The sequence below is a fragment of the Podospora bellae-mahoneyi genome (genome assembly GCF_035222275.1).
Source record: "Podospora bellae-mahoneyi strain CBS 112042 chromosome 1 map unlocalized CBS112042p_1, whole genome shotgun sequence".
In the NCBI taxonomy this organism is placed as follows: Eukaryota; Fungi; Ascomycota; class Sordariomycetes; order Sordariales; family Podosporaceae; genus Podospora; species Podospora bellae-mahoneyi.
In genome coordinates, this window is record NW_026946359.1 from 1,852,041 (window position 1) to 1,865,207 (window position 13,167).

Genomic DNA, 13,167 nt, shown 5'->3' on the forward strand with positions numbered 1-13,167 from the left:
GCATCTTGGGGGCATCGTCGTGGTTGTTGGGGAATGTAGGTAGGCTTGCGGTAGTGTAGGGGGTGGTTCCGTCGCCGGTGTTTGCCTGCCCACTCAGTTTTAGCTATGGGCAAAGCGAGTCAACTTTAGTCTTCGTTCCATCGGATGCTGTTGCTAGGTGCTGCCCGCCCCAGTGAAGTCTGTCTTGGAATACGGGGTGGGTGTGATCTGCCGAGAGGCGGGGTGGCTTGTTGAGAGTTTTCACCGTCGAGAAGCTAGCTTTACGGAGACAATGAATTGTTTGTTGAGGAAGCATCCATTTGATATCGATGAGGCAGAGGCCGACGGAGGTGCGGGTTAGTGGTGGTGGTGGTGGCTGTTCGGCAGGGGAGTGGCTGGCAGGGCAAGCGGGAACTGACGCGGGCATTGCGCCTGGTGTGGGTGCTTCGTCGGTGCTTAGGTGGTGCTTGGGTCGGCCGTTTTTGGCTTTCCCCACCAGTCCACTGAAATTCTCTCTCTTCAAGCTCCTCAAGCCCTCCACTCTGGCGTTTCCCAGTTTTTTTGCTTTCCTTTTGCTTCGCACACGGTCCACATCTTCTGGCTTTCCTTCTTCTTACTTTACGCTCTGCTTCGCCGCCGCGTGTGATTGCTTCTTACCCTTTTCCTTCTCCTTGCTCTCGGTGCCGCTATCAGAAACAGTAACGACACACTCCGTCGAAACATATTTCGCTGCTTTTGTTGGCTTTGCCCTTTTTGTTATCAGTCACCGTACAGTACGATCCTAGCTCTGTCCTCTCCCTTCCCTTGCCTCCCGAACGCTGTCACGTCCGATACCGACTCGATACGACTTACGCCGTCCTCCTTGACTGCTTCACTGCGAGTTAAGAGCCTTGTTCAATTCTCCTTGTTGCCTGGTGCCGCTCCTCGAGTAAGTTGTGACTTTTTTTCATTCTTGGCGTTGGTGTTCTTTTTGCATGCGCGGGCCTTCCCTCTTTTTTTGGTGACTCTTGCGTGGACTGGACGGGACAATGGACTGGAATTGCGTGGATGGGCGATGTGTGTGTGAATTGGACATGGAGTGGAAGATGGGAGAAGATGGACGCCGAACCGTCGATGTCCCTTATTTAACCTCGACTACCCCTCGATTGCCCCTCTTGACGTCGCCGCGCCTTCAACCCCCACTCCCGCCGACGATGACTTTTTGAACCACTCCCGACACCGCAAGCCGTGAACATCCTCCCGAGCCTGGAAACTCCATGCCCTTCGCCCTTCTCCGTTGTGTGATTTGACCGGTCCAATTTTATGGTCTATCCCAACGGAAGCATGCGTGCGTCTCCCCACATAGGTTGTGGCGGGGTATTGTAGAAGGAAAGGGTTCGGCGCACCGCTCGCTTGCTTTGTCTAGTCTGGTTCAGTCGATTGTCATGATGACCTATGCCCCACGTTCAGGTATGGCTCATACTATGTATGGCCTGCCGATTGGGAGTTGGAGCATTGTGGACGGCTGCGAAATTCAAGACTACAAGCTGGTAGGGTGGTGTCAGCCAGGGTCCCATACGCGCCACCTAGGAAAAAGCCGGAGAAGTTAGATTTCCGAGTTCACTGTCTGGATGGTGTTTGGCTCAGTCTAGTGCTGGAACTCTGTCCTGGTCTGCGGCGGTCGATTGGGGATCTGTTTGCTGGGGAGCGCAGCAGTTAAAGCTTTCGGGCTCCCGCGCAAGCTTCAGCAAGACTGTAAACTGCTTTATACGTATTGATGGCTAACAGAACAACAAGGTTTTTATCTTTCGGAGTCTTTCCGGTAGTCTCAATTCTCGACTTTCTGTCCTGGCGTGAGGAGTCTTCGCAAACATTTCATAGGTATGCTGACTATTCTCTTGTGCTTGTTATTTCTCCCTTTTATGCTTGTGGTGGTTTGGGCTTGGTAAAGATATGCTGTGGATCTCGTTTCCTGTCTTTTGGTACGCGCTGTGGATCTGCGTGATCTTCTTTGGTATGGTTTTCAGGGGTCCGCTGGACAAGTGAAAGGTGTTTAGGAACGCTTGGTTTGGGGATTTGGTGTGGGCAAACTCGGGGGAAATTCATCTGCATCATGGTTCTTCGATGTCTACCACCGCCATAAAATCATTTTGGAGGGAAAAGGCAATACCGGCCAGCACGGAGCGCTCCCCCGCGACGGCTGCTATTCGACAACTGCTACCTTCTCACCCGGCTTCCCGATCGTGTCTATCGCTTCCTCTCGCACTGCCATCTCGTTATGCGGAGGTTGGACTCGGTGTTGAGGCAGCTTCGGTGTGACGATTTAGTGTTGGGACGGGGTCAGCAGAATATCCTGTTTGCAATCAGCGGCATGCCAATAGGGGCCCCAACCTACTGTTTAGTGGTTGCATGGACTGGGTGGTTGTCCATGACCAGGAAACAGAGGGATGGTGTCAAGTTGTCCGGTTTTGCGGTGGACGAAGAGTTTTGAATCCGGCGAGGCTTCGATCAACTTACGAATCAACACCATCTCAGCGCTGAGAGCTTCATTCTACCCTTTCACTGCCAACGATATCAGCATCGGTGAATTTCAAGACGTCTTACAGTTCGTTTCGACATGTTGACTCCGGATGCTTGGTTACCAGCCTCATAGCTATACTCTCATATGCCCGAGGATCGCTTCCCCCCGGTCGTTTGATCCTGGTTCTGGTAACGCTCTCTCACGTTGGCCTCCTGCACCATCTGCTATGGTCGAGAAACAAAAGCCTGTCTTCTGTCGCACTCGCCAAGCTTTGGTATGCTTACGCTCGATGGTTCATTCGGCTACTCACAACCTGCTTCCGTGAATCACCTATTCCAGGAACTTGGATTTCTCACCTCGACCACATTCTAGTTGCTTTTGGCTCTGGTTCTCGGTCTAGTTGCTCTCGCTCTAGTTGTGGCTAGTGGTGGTCGCTCATATCACTAGTTACAGCCACTATTCGGTTTTGGTGTCCAGTCTTGACCCGCATAGTGCTGGCACTATGCGTTGCACGAGCCAATCTCTTACCGCGGCTTTGCGATCTCCAAAGTCTGGGAAAATGCACACGGCATTGGGCCTCTCTTCTTCTGATGCGGTGCTGAATTTGGGACAACCCTGGCTCTCGGAGGGATTCAAGATCTAATTTCGGCATCTGTCAGCGTCCAAGATCTGGTCTTGTGAATAGCTCAAGCCAGACCTCGCCTTGTGGCGAATGGTCAGGGAGCTGTGACAGCGAGGAATGGGCTGAGGTTATGACGGGCTGCGCAAGATGCGTACCTCGGAGCTTGAGCTGGAAGGGAGCTGGAGCCATATGGTGGTTAGCTAGGGCCAGCAACTGTTGCCAGTGAACGTGGTAGTAGGGGCAGTCGATATATGGAATACCTGGAACGAGAGCGAGAGGGGTTATTGCTGAGCTGTGCGAGAATAGCTTCCTGAAGCAACAAGACTTGGGGAGCTGGTTCTTCAATGCTTTTCTGTACGGCTATAACCTTGGTGTGGTTAGCTGAAGTCGAGGAAGGTGTCTTCCAGGGGTAAGATCTTTCGCGGCTCACCGGCAACCATTTCATGGTCCGCACATCATCGCCGTCGCTCTCGTCGCCTTCGTCGCTCTCGTCCACTTGCCCTATGTCGTCACAAATCTGACAGTCGTCATCATCGTCACCGTTGTCACTGTCGTTGGCATCGAGACAAGCATCACACGCCACTCTTTCAGGTCGCCTCTTCGCCGTCTTCGCGGTGTGGACGTTTCTCGCCGTCTCGGTGGTTTCCGCGGTGCTGGTGTTTTCACTGTACTTGGTGGTCTCGGTGGTGTTATGGTCATCCACGAGTCCTCGTGGTCTTGCTTCTTGTGGCCTCACCCTGCGTGGTTCTGGTACTAGTGGTTCTGGCACTTTGCTATGGCTCTCATGCTTCTGGCTCTCGTGGATCTGGCTCTCTTGGTCTTGGTTGTTATGGCCTGGAGTCTTGTCGAGCCTGTTCTGGTCTTGGTCCTTGTCGAGGGCGTTGCTGTGGCCGTTTGTGGAGCAGCTTTGTGTTGGTGGTACTTGCGGTGCTCTCGTGGTCGTCGTGGTGGTCTTGGAGTTCATCGTCGGACCGAGTCTCATGGTGCCGGTTCTCTTGGTTGAGGCTATTATGCTGGCACCTCTCATGCGACCCTTGTGGTGGTGATGATGCACCACTCTGCCGTCGTCGCTACTGCTACAGCCTCTGTGGCTGTTGTTCGGCATCGTCGTCACAGTAACAACTGCCTCGAGGCAGCCTGGACGTCAAATTTCCTCGATAGGACTTCATCTCCGATCTGGATCAAGGTCAGGGGTACACATCACCGCCACGGTCGTCGTCTTCTAGTTATGCCTCTAGGACTACACCATCGTCGGCTACAAGTCATCCTCTTTCCTCCATGGCCTTCTGAGTCCTCCTAGCAAGGAGTCTCTTCGTCGCTCTCGATCTCCCCACTGCTAGACACCATGGGTCAGGCTGATCATCTCGTCTTCGATTTCTTGGAGCCCATCTGCCTTACTCATGTCTGTCCATTATATTGCTGGATTTTCGAGTCTGTTCCAGCGTAGCCGATGTCGTCACTGCCCTAGAGATATCTGCCCATTCCTCCTTCAGTCTCGCTTCTTACTATCAGCTTTCCTGCGCGAGCTGCCCGGCTACGACCTCCGGTCCCCCTCTGCTCTGTTCGAGAACCTGTATAGGTCCTTGATGGATACTTGTTGGCTTCGGTTTCGGCTTCTGGTGGGGTTCGGGATGCTTCGCATGGACACAGAAGGGCGCGACAAAGCGAGACAAACTCTCTGTTGGCTGGGCACTCAGGAGACTGTCTAGAGAGTTTTTGGGCATACTGTCCAGGGGGTGGATGGATGTGGTGGTGGTTGACGTTGAGCGGACACACCTTTGGAGGATCAAGGCTATCATGAAGGCATCAGCGCAGCACCACAGCTTGTATATGGGAGGGGTGTAACATCTTGGGAGGCACGGCCTAAGGCATATGCTAACATAAGGCTCAACAGGGTTGTCTGATCATCTTCAGGGTCTTTCGTACCTTCAGCGGCTTTTCTAATCTTCCTTCGACTACAGTCCTAGGTAGGTCAACGCTCTCCTGGCTTCGTATTGCCAGTTCCCCGGTCCCTCTACGTCACCTCCCTCGCCTGGACTACCCGCCTAGTAAGCGGTCACAGTCTGTAACCTTCGACCACACCGTGTTCTGCCAGTAGCTCCCCCCAGACCTGACCACACCGCCCACTTCTCACCTTCTGCCCTTACTCATCTTATTTATTCTTTCGTTCTTTCCTCCCAGCCTGCCTTTTCCTCGTCTGAGATTGGCTACTGGTGTGTGGGCCCACCTGCTTTATGATTTGAATCTTCCGTCCTTAAATATCCCCCTTCGCTTCAACCTTTTCTCTCAAACTTCCCTCTCTTACCGACCTATCTCACCAACCTCGCCCGGCCTGCTTTCTTCTGCTCTTTTCTCCCCCAGCTGGGCCACAAATCATCTAACACTTCGCGTGTTTGCAACAGGAATCGCTTCGACTCACAACCACTCTAGTAAGTCTATTTGTTTTGGTTTTGTACCTCACCGTCATCCACCCCGGTGAGCCGCAATAGGTTTGCCTGCCCACACTTCTTTCACGACTTCCTCTCCCATTCTCAGGTGTCCTACTCGTTTTTCTCTGGTTCATCACCAGGTGTTAGACAGGACCTCGAATCTTTGGCAGTTAGCCGCGGACTGGAGTCATGGTTTGTTTACTCATCTCACCCCCATCATATTACACCACAGCAAATATTCCCAAATTTATGACGCTGAGTTGCCATTTTGCGCTCATTCAGCGAGGCCTTATTTCGCGAACCAGTGGTTCTGGCGAGACTTTGGCTCTTCACCTTGAACGCTCTCATTCTATTCACTTTCACTCCAACTTCGCTCTCGGTTTGAGTTTTTTTCTCACTGGAACGTGGAGTCGACACGTGACAGGAGTTCCACTTTGTTTTTTCTTGCTCCTAAACCTCTCGCTTTTACCTACCGCCTACCAGCCAGTCTTGCCTTCGCCTTTCTCGTCTCTACCCGTTTGCTAACGATCTTTGGATGCAGCCTTCGCCTACAATCAAAATGGCCGACTACCCTGCCGCTGGTGTTACCGGTGCGCCCGGCAACGGGCCCAACGTCAACGGCTCTGGTGACCCTGGGTTCGCGTCTCCCTCCCAGATGCCCGCCCCCAGCGAGGCGGCGAAGACTCTGTGGTAGGTTACCTCTCTTCGATCTCGCGGACGTAACTAACTTGCTGGCCAGGATGGGTGAGATGGAGCCCTGGATGGATGAAAACTTTATCAAGAATGTTTTTAGCAACACCTCGGCCGAGAATGTCCAGGTGAAGGTCATTCGTGACCGCAACTCTGGGTAAGTTGCAATGTCCTTTGTGTGTGATTTACTGTGTGCTAACTGTCTTAGCAATGCTGGCTACTGTTTTGTGGAGTTCTCGACCCCTGAGGCTGCCCAGAAGGCCCTCGCCTTGAATGGCACTCCCGTTCCCAACAGCCAACGGGTTTTTAAGCTCAACTGGGCTAGTGGTGGTGGCTTGGTCGATCGTCGGTATGTTGACATCTCTCCATCTCACGTGTAACCATGCTGACACAACTTAGTGATGACCGCGGACCTGAGTACTCTATTTTCGTCGGTGACCTTGGCCCTGAGGTCAACGAGTTCGTCTTGGTTTCTCTTTTCCAGAGCCGCTTCCCCTCTTGCAAGTCCGCCAAGATCATGACCGACGCCATGACCGGCCAGTCGCGCGGTTACGGCTTCGTTCGCTTCAGCGATGAGAGCGACCAGCAGCGTGCCTTGGTCGAGATGCAGGGTGTTTACTGTGGCAACCGTCCCATGCGCATCTCTACTGCCACCCCCAAGACTCGGTATGTAACATGTTCTCTTTTCCAGTCTTCCAGTCTCTAACTGACTTGTAGCAGCTCTAACCAGTACGGTCATGCCCAGGGTGGCAACCAGATGATGCCCCCTGTCCCCGGCGCCCAGGCCCCTATGTGGGGTGGTGTCCCTCCCTACGGCTACGCCCAACCCGCTGCCCCTTTTAATCCTATGCAGCCCATGAATCAGTTCACCGACCCGAACAACACCACCGTCTTTGTCGGTGGTCTCTCCGGCTACGTCACTGAAGACGAGCTTCGCTCGTTCTTCCAAGGCTTTGGTGAAATCACCTACGTCAAGATCCCTCCTGGAAAGGGCTGCGGTTTCGTCCAATTCGTCCATCGCCACGCCGCGGAGATGGCAATTAATCAGATGCAAGGTTACCCGATCGGTAATTCTCGCGTCCGCCTCTCTTGGGGCCGTTCTCAGAACAACTCTGGTGTAGGCACTCCTTATCGCCCTGCCCCGCCCCCTCCTCACTATCTTGCTGCCGCTGGCATGCCTCCCCACGCCGGTCCTGGTGGCGCTTACGGCGGACCTGCTGGTCCCTACGGTGGCAACCCTCCCCAGGGTCCTCCTCCCTCTGGTGGTCCCATGCAGGTATGTCTTATGGCTGGCTGAACAATATCCTTCCATTTGAGTCTTTGCTAACACTTTTGACAGTAACTTTTCTCTGAATCCGCTTACTCAGTCCTTCATCGCGTGGCGTTTTGGGTGGCGTACGGGAGACGAAAAGCACAAAGAAGGTTGATATTCTGCAAGTTGATCGCAATTCTTCTTCACGCCTCCACTTCGGTTGATCTGTTCGGCATTGCTCGGCGTTCTGGTCTCTACTGTCGTTTGCTTTGCTTTGATCGCGTTTCTGGGCATGCTTATGACACATGGGGCGCGTGAGCGGAAGGGAAATGAAATGGAAATGGCTTCTTTCGAGTCTGTTTTCTCTTTTCGTTCTGAGTTGTCTCTTTTCTGTTTTACTTTTACTCTCTTTCTGCGAAGTCTTTCAGCGGCTATCCAGCAGTTTAGCCCAAGGTGGAAGGGGGGAAGGGCGGTATTTCTTCAGAACTCTCTTTGGAGATTTATCATCTTCATTAGGATTTCATTCTAGGGTGATATTCCCCCACCACAGCCTCTTTGTTTTTTCTTTCAACTCATGGATATGGGAAAAAGATGGACTGGTATACTCTTTTACTGGTTTTCTTTCTTTGCTCTTTTCTGCGAGGGGAACTGGAGAGAAAAAAGTTGAGGGGGGACTTGGGTCGATTGATTGGGGGCATCTTTGTCCTTGACTGGCTGCTTATGGGTTCCGTTTTATTAGCAAGAGAGACTCTGATAACTTTTTGTTTTTTCTGCAATTGACATTCGGTCATAAGCTGCTTTTGATATTTGCTTGCGTGTTTGGTGAGTGCTTTTGCTTGATGCTTGTGTGCATGTGCCTTTGCGTTGTGTCTTAGGATGTTTGCGTCCTTTACGGAGGGTTGGATATCTTCTCGAGAGCATAGCGTGACGGTGTTGGGCGTCTAATGGGATGTCTTGGATTGGGGGAGCTGGAGTCTTGGAGTGATGGTGTTTTGGTTGGTTGCTAGGCCACAGGGGGCATTGGCGCCTGTGTTGGAACGACTTTGAAGACTTTGGATAGGGGTGAAGAGCTTTGAAGAGTTGGCTGTGACGGGTTGCTCTTCAGCCCTTTGACCCGCCGATGACCTCTCAACAAAGTTTGGACGAAAGACGATGAACAATCATGGACGAAAACCTCGGTGATGAATAGCTTTCGACGAAACCTCATGACACCTTACGTCTCTTTTTTGGGTTACAATGAAACATGGGCAACACGAAAAAACAGAACGAACACAACAAAACAACAGCAGAAACAAAGGTGGATTTAAGCCGGGGTCAGAGAGAGTGTGTATCAACAAGCAGCAACAACCCGACGTTATTTCTGGAAGCAACCGTGCCAAGGAGTGGTCGACAACCTGGAATATAAGCACGTTGACGATGGGAGTCACCGGGTATCTTTGGCAGCAAGTTTGAGCGTGGAGGGTTCAAGATTCGTCTGATCTCGTCGCGGCTTTTCTTGTCAGGATGCCTCCCCCCCCCCCATCAGACGACGGGCGTTGTTGGGCTCGCATACTGCCAACCAATACCCCGTTTGCTGGTAGCATCCTGGTGGATCATGGTGCCTGGGAGCCTCTTGGTGATGGCTTCAGCTTCGTTGGTTGATTGGCCTGCTTGGTCTCTTCATGCGGCTATGTTTGTTTTTAGCAAAGGTACTTTGGATTGCTGGTTGGCTGGATCGGCTTGGTGTTGGTGTTGGTGTTGGTGTTGGTGTTGGTGGTTGTCTGCTAGGGCTGTCATTGATACCACGACCGGAGTGGCTTGGTGGAATTGTGATCAACTTGTGGAAGGATTTGGAGTAGATGCACAATAGAAAATATAGAAAGCTCTCTTGCGTGTTTTGACAGGATCAGCATGGATTGGATGTTGTTGCTTGGCTCTGAGATTGGATGGTGTTGCTTGGCTCTGAGACGGGACTCTGGGACGGGACTGCCGGTCTGGCTGTGTGTCTCTGTTGGCATTCCTGGGTTTCATGAGTAACTGGGCCCAATGGCTTTGCTTACCGGACCTGATATAACAACCTTCATTCACGTTGGTGGCCGGTAAAGGTAACCGGATGGCAGGGGCAAGAGGGTAGTTCGGGTACACACCAGGAACACGTGGTCAGTTGTCATGAAGAAAATATTTGACGGCCATGCTGGGGTCCTAGCTGACTCAAAACGTTGAGGCTATGTGATGACTGACCCAGCTAGGTACCTCTTATTGCATCGACATGCAGGGCAAGCTAACACGCCTTGGATAGACCCCAACTGGAGTCGTCCTGTGTCTGTGAAGGACGAAGTCGCTGGATTGGAGTACATAAGGTATGGAAGAAACACCTTGTTGCTGATATGCCGCACCATATGGTGATCAAGCGGCTGGATACTCGCATTTGCTTGTGTTCTTTCATGTGCTAGCATGTGGAAAGGTAGCCCGGGGGCTGTATCCGTGTTATAAGCAGCCATGAACGCCATTGGCATCCATTCCTTTTCGTACCTCCGGCGGTTAGTATAAGACTTGGAAGTCCCATACGTGATTATGTGTCGGTACATGGTGCAATCAGACAGGCTTCACGGGTGAGTTGATACCTGATATCAAGATAGCCTACGTGGAGAGAATTGTTGGCCTAATAAGAGCGTGGGAAAGAGAATTGGTGCATGCAATGATCGTGCCTTTGACAATCAAGGTTGACAAGGTGTTTATAAGTGAGATTCAAGCTATCAACATACTCTAACCCCAGACTCTGCATCAAAACCAAGCCGTTTAGAGGAGGTAAAAGTGGTAACAAGGTCTCCGTTGGGGAACCAGGAAAGGGACCATTAAAGAGTTGCAAGACTCCCCCAAAACCATCTAACATCAACCCGCCGACAGCGTGTCATGGGCAGCAGAAGGTGAAAATGCCATCGTAGTCTGCGACACTGCCGCCATATTGTCACCTCCGAAGGCAACTCAACCGACGGTTGGCGACGGCGACAAATCAGTCGACGACCAGGTCATGTGGCACCAAAAGGACATCTTACTCACAGGGTGGGCCGGGCTGTCTGAGCTAGGACAACCTGTTGAAAAGTGCAGTTGACGGCTGCGCGGGTGTAATGGGCGCCGAGTGTGTCACCGCGCATAGGCCGTGTTATCATGGGCGTCCTGATGCATCGAATTTCGGAAGATCTCATTGTCCCGCCTGAAGATATCCAGAAATTACTGGCTTGTCTGAGATCTTCGTGGTACTGAACATGGGGCTTTGGAACCATTGGGGCACTCGCGGAGAGAATCAGATTCCAACGCCGCCTGGGCAGACCACGCCTGCGAGGCTCTCTGACCCATAGGCGACCAAGACGCTAACATGTGGGAAAAATACTGGCTGCTGTCCCCAACACAAGCCCAAGGCTTGATGGCTGAAATGACGCTCTGGCCTGCTTATTTTTATATGCAGGCGCATCCGGCCTGTCCTCGGGGCGCACAGGTGTGACACCACCAGGCACAATGCCCGCCCCCCAACACCTGCCGCTGTTTTTCTTGAGCCGAAAGTGCTTTACCCCTTTGGGTTTTTTGGATTAGGCTGTACCGGTTCTCGTATTGTTGTCATGTATGCCGTTAATACCTCCGGGAGGGGGCAAGCAAAGGATGACTGACGACATTTTCTCAAGGAGGACCTGGGAATGAACCATGCGATCAGCTGTGTGCGAAGAATGATAACAGAGCACAAGTGACAAAATGACATACGGGAGCCCTCATCAAAATCGGACCATTCACGATTCAAGCCTCCGGTAAGCGAAGGATACACACTGTCTTGCAACCAAGTCACTTCCCGTCTCCGCAACTCTATATCCCTAATGAGATATTTGCTGTGAGTGAGCCGACATCCACAAATGTCCATCAGAGGCTGTAAATGCGACTTCCGCATATGTTGAAGTGTCATGTTCAGGAGCCATGACGACCAGTCTCGAAATATTGACAGTGACGGAACTAAGAGCCAACAGGACGACGAATATGGCGATATTGGATGTTTCCTCGGCCCCGCAGCTCGGATCGAGATCCCTACGACAGGTGTTCACACCCACGTTACCGGAATATCTTTGCGGTGGTTCGTGAGACCGATCGGTTGGCTGGCATGGTGCGATGGTCCAAGGTTGTTTGCATGTTGAGTAGCCAATAGCACGACAATCTTGAAAGAGTCGTCAAGCGAAGCATGTGTTCAATGTTGATAACACACCGGAAGTGGCTTTTTTGACCAGGATGTCCAGCCTCAAGTCACCGAGACATGGCTCATGGGAAGCTTCTCAGTGGGCCTGGCGAGCTTTGTGAGGCGCTAACTGTAAAGCATGTGCATCTCCTACACTTCTGCGTTTTCGAGAAACCCGGGACTCACTGCTCACGACTTCCATCAATCCACCTGCCCAAGGCCCTCTCAACGGCTCTGACACCACGGTTTGCGACAGCTATCAATCAATCCACCCGCCCAGGGCCCTTCTGACTGCCCTCCCAACTGGAAGCTGTGGGCAAAGGTGGTGCTATTGATGATGTGTGGAAGAAAAGGTAGAGAATGATGGTGGCTCAGACTGCAAGGTGAAGAAGATTAAGACAGTGAGCCTGTGCCCACGCCTCATAAGAGGCGCCGTGATGCTCTGAAAAGGCTGGTGGTGCTTTGGCGGGTAGGTCTCCTGGGAGATGGGCCAAGTGGTTAGCTAAGAATGTATATGTGGACCCTTTCGTTGGACCACGGTGCCTTTCTCCCCCATCGTATGCTTATGGGCGGACCTGGGTCGGATCGCACACCAGGAAAGGACAGATGGATAGCAACTTGTCCAGATATGGAACGCCGGAGGATGATGTCCAGAGCAAGGTCATTTGGCCTGTCGAGTGGCTGGGCTCATAGGTTGCTAGCGGGAAGCAACGTTGGTTTTTCCCTGCTGCTTTTGCCTGTATATCAAACAGGACCAGGTCCCAGTTATCGTGTTTGAATCCCTCACTTCAAAAGTTGCCTTCTGAGAGACGAACTGAAGAACTGACGTATGAAAAAGCGAGCCATGTCGTATTGTCCAAATCTTGGAGCCCGTGGTCACCCCCCAACATGTCAGACTGTAAGTTTTCGTGGTGATTGGCAAGCTGGTATCTGTATGGAACTATGAAGTGCGGTTAGTAAGGAGTCTGCACCACTGCATGATGGTATGAAGAAGATGGAGAGATGAATTCTGCAACCAACGTGAGGCCGAAAATGTCCAAGCCATATACGAAGCAATCGAATCAAGCGATGAAGAAAGACAAGAGAAAGAAAAGAAAGAAACGCAATGACCAAAGAGGAGGCCAGTAGTAGAAAAGCAAAGGCTAGAGCCTAGAATATGAGGAGAGATACTTACTCGAGTAGGGCCTACATTGGGACGCCATGATCTCGGTGCTCTGTTGTTTGATGAACAGGAAGGATTGACAAGCCGTGGGTGGGAGATGGCTGGCCCAACCTCCGGCAGATGCTGAATCGATGGGGAGGCATGTTGGGGGGTGTATTGATAGTCCCCACCACTGCTCGCAATGTATGACAGTGTGTTGTGAGTGTGGGAAAAATGATTGAGCAACATCGTTCTACTTGCAGTCTTCTCAGAGACCACGATGATGTCTGTCGTGCTTGTGTGATGGTCTCAGCCAACCGAGGTAGCTCGATGGGCACCCTATCAAAAACTGGTTATGA

At 52.0% G+C, this 13,167-nt stretch overlaps 2 protein-coding genes across 2 annotated transcripts; one reads left to right on the forward strand and one right to left on the reverse strand.

Annotated features, from left to right (window-relative positions):
• Window positions 1–3,297: 3,297 nt before the first annotated feature.
• Window positions 3,298–4,206, reverse strand: QC761_105915 (uncharacterized protein; the record flags this gene model as incomplete). Its single annotated transcript, XM_062873848.1, has 1 exon — window positions 3,298–4,206. One exon carries the CDS (start codon window positions 4,204–4,206, stop codon window positions 3,298–3,300), a length of 909 nt encoding a protein of 302 aa, XP_062736931.1.
• A 1,148-nt stretch (window positions 4,207–5,354) lies between these two features.
• On the forward strand, window positions 5,355–9,495 carry QC761_105920 (uncharacterized protein). Its single transcript, XM_062873849.1, is given in 9 exon segments — window positions 5,355–5,530; window positions 6,072–6,220; window positions 6,270–6,377; window positions 6,429–6,569; window positions 6,620–6,886; window positions 6,938–7,496; window positions 7,560–9,206; window positions 9,225–9,366; window positions 9,393–9,495. The coding sequence occupies 6 exon segments, from the start codon at window positions 6,090–6,092 to the stop codon at window positions 7,560–7,562; spliced, it is 1,209 nt and encodes a 402-aa protein (XP_062736932.1). The 5' UTR covers window positions 5,355–5,530; window positions 6,072–6,089; the 3' UTR covers window positions 7,563–9,206; window positions 9,225–9,366; window positions 9,393–9,495.
• The last annotated feature ends 3,672 nt before the right edge of the window (window positions 9,496–13,167 follow it).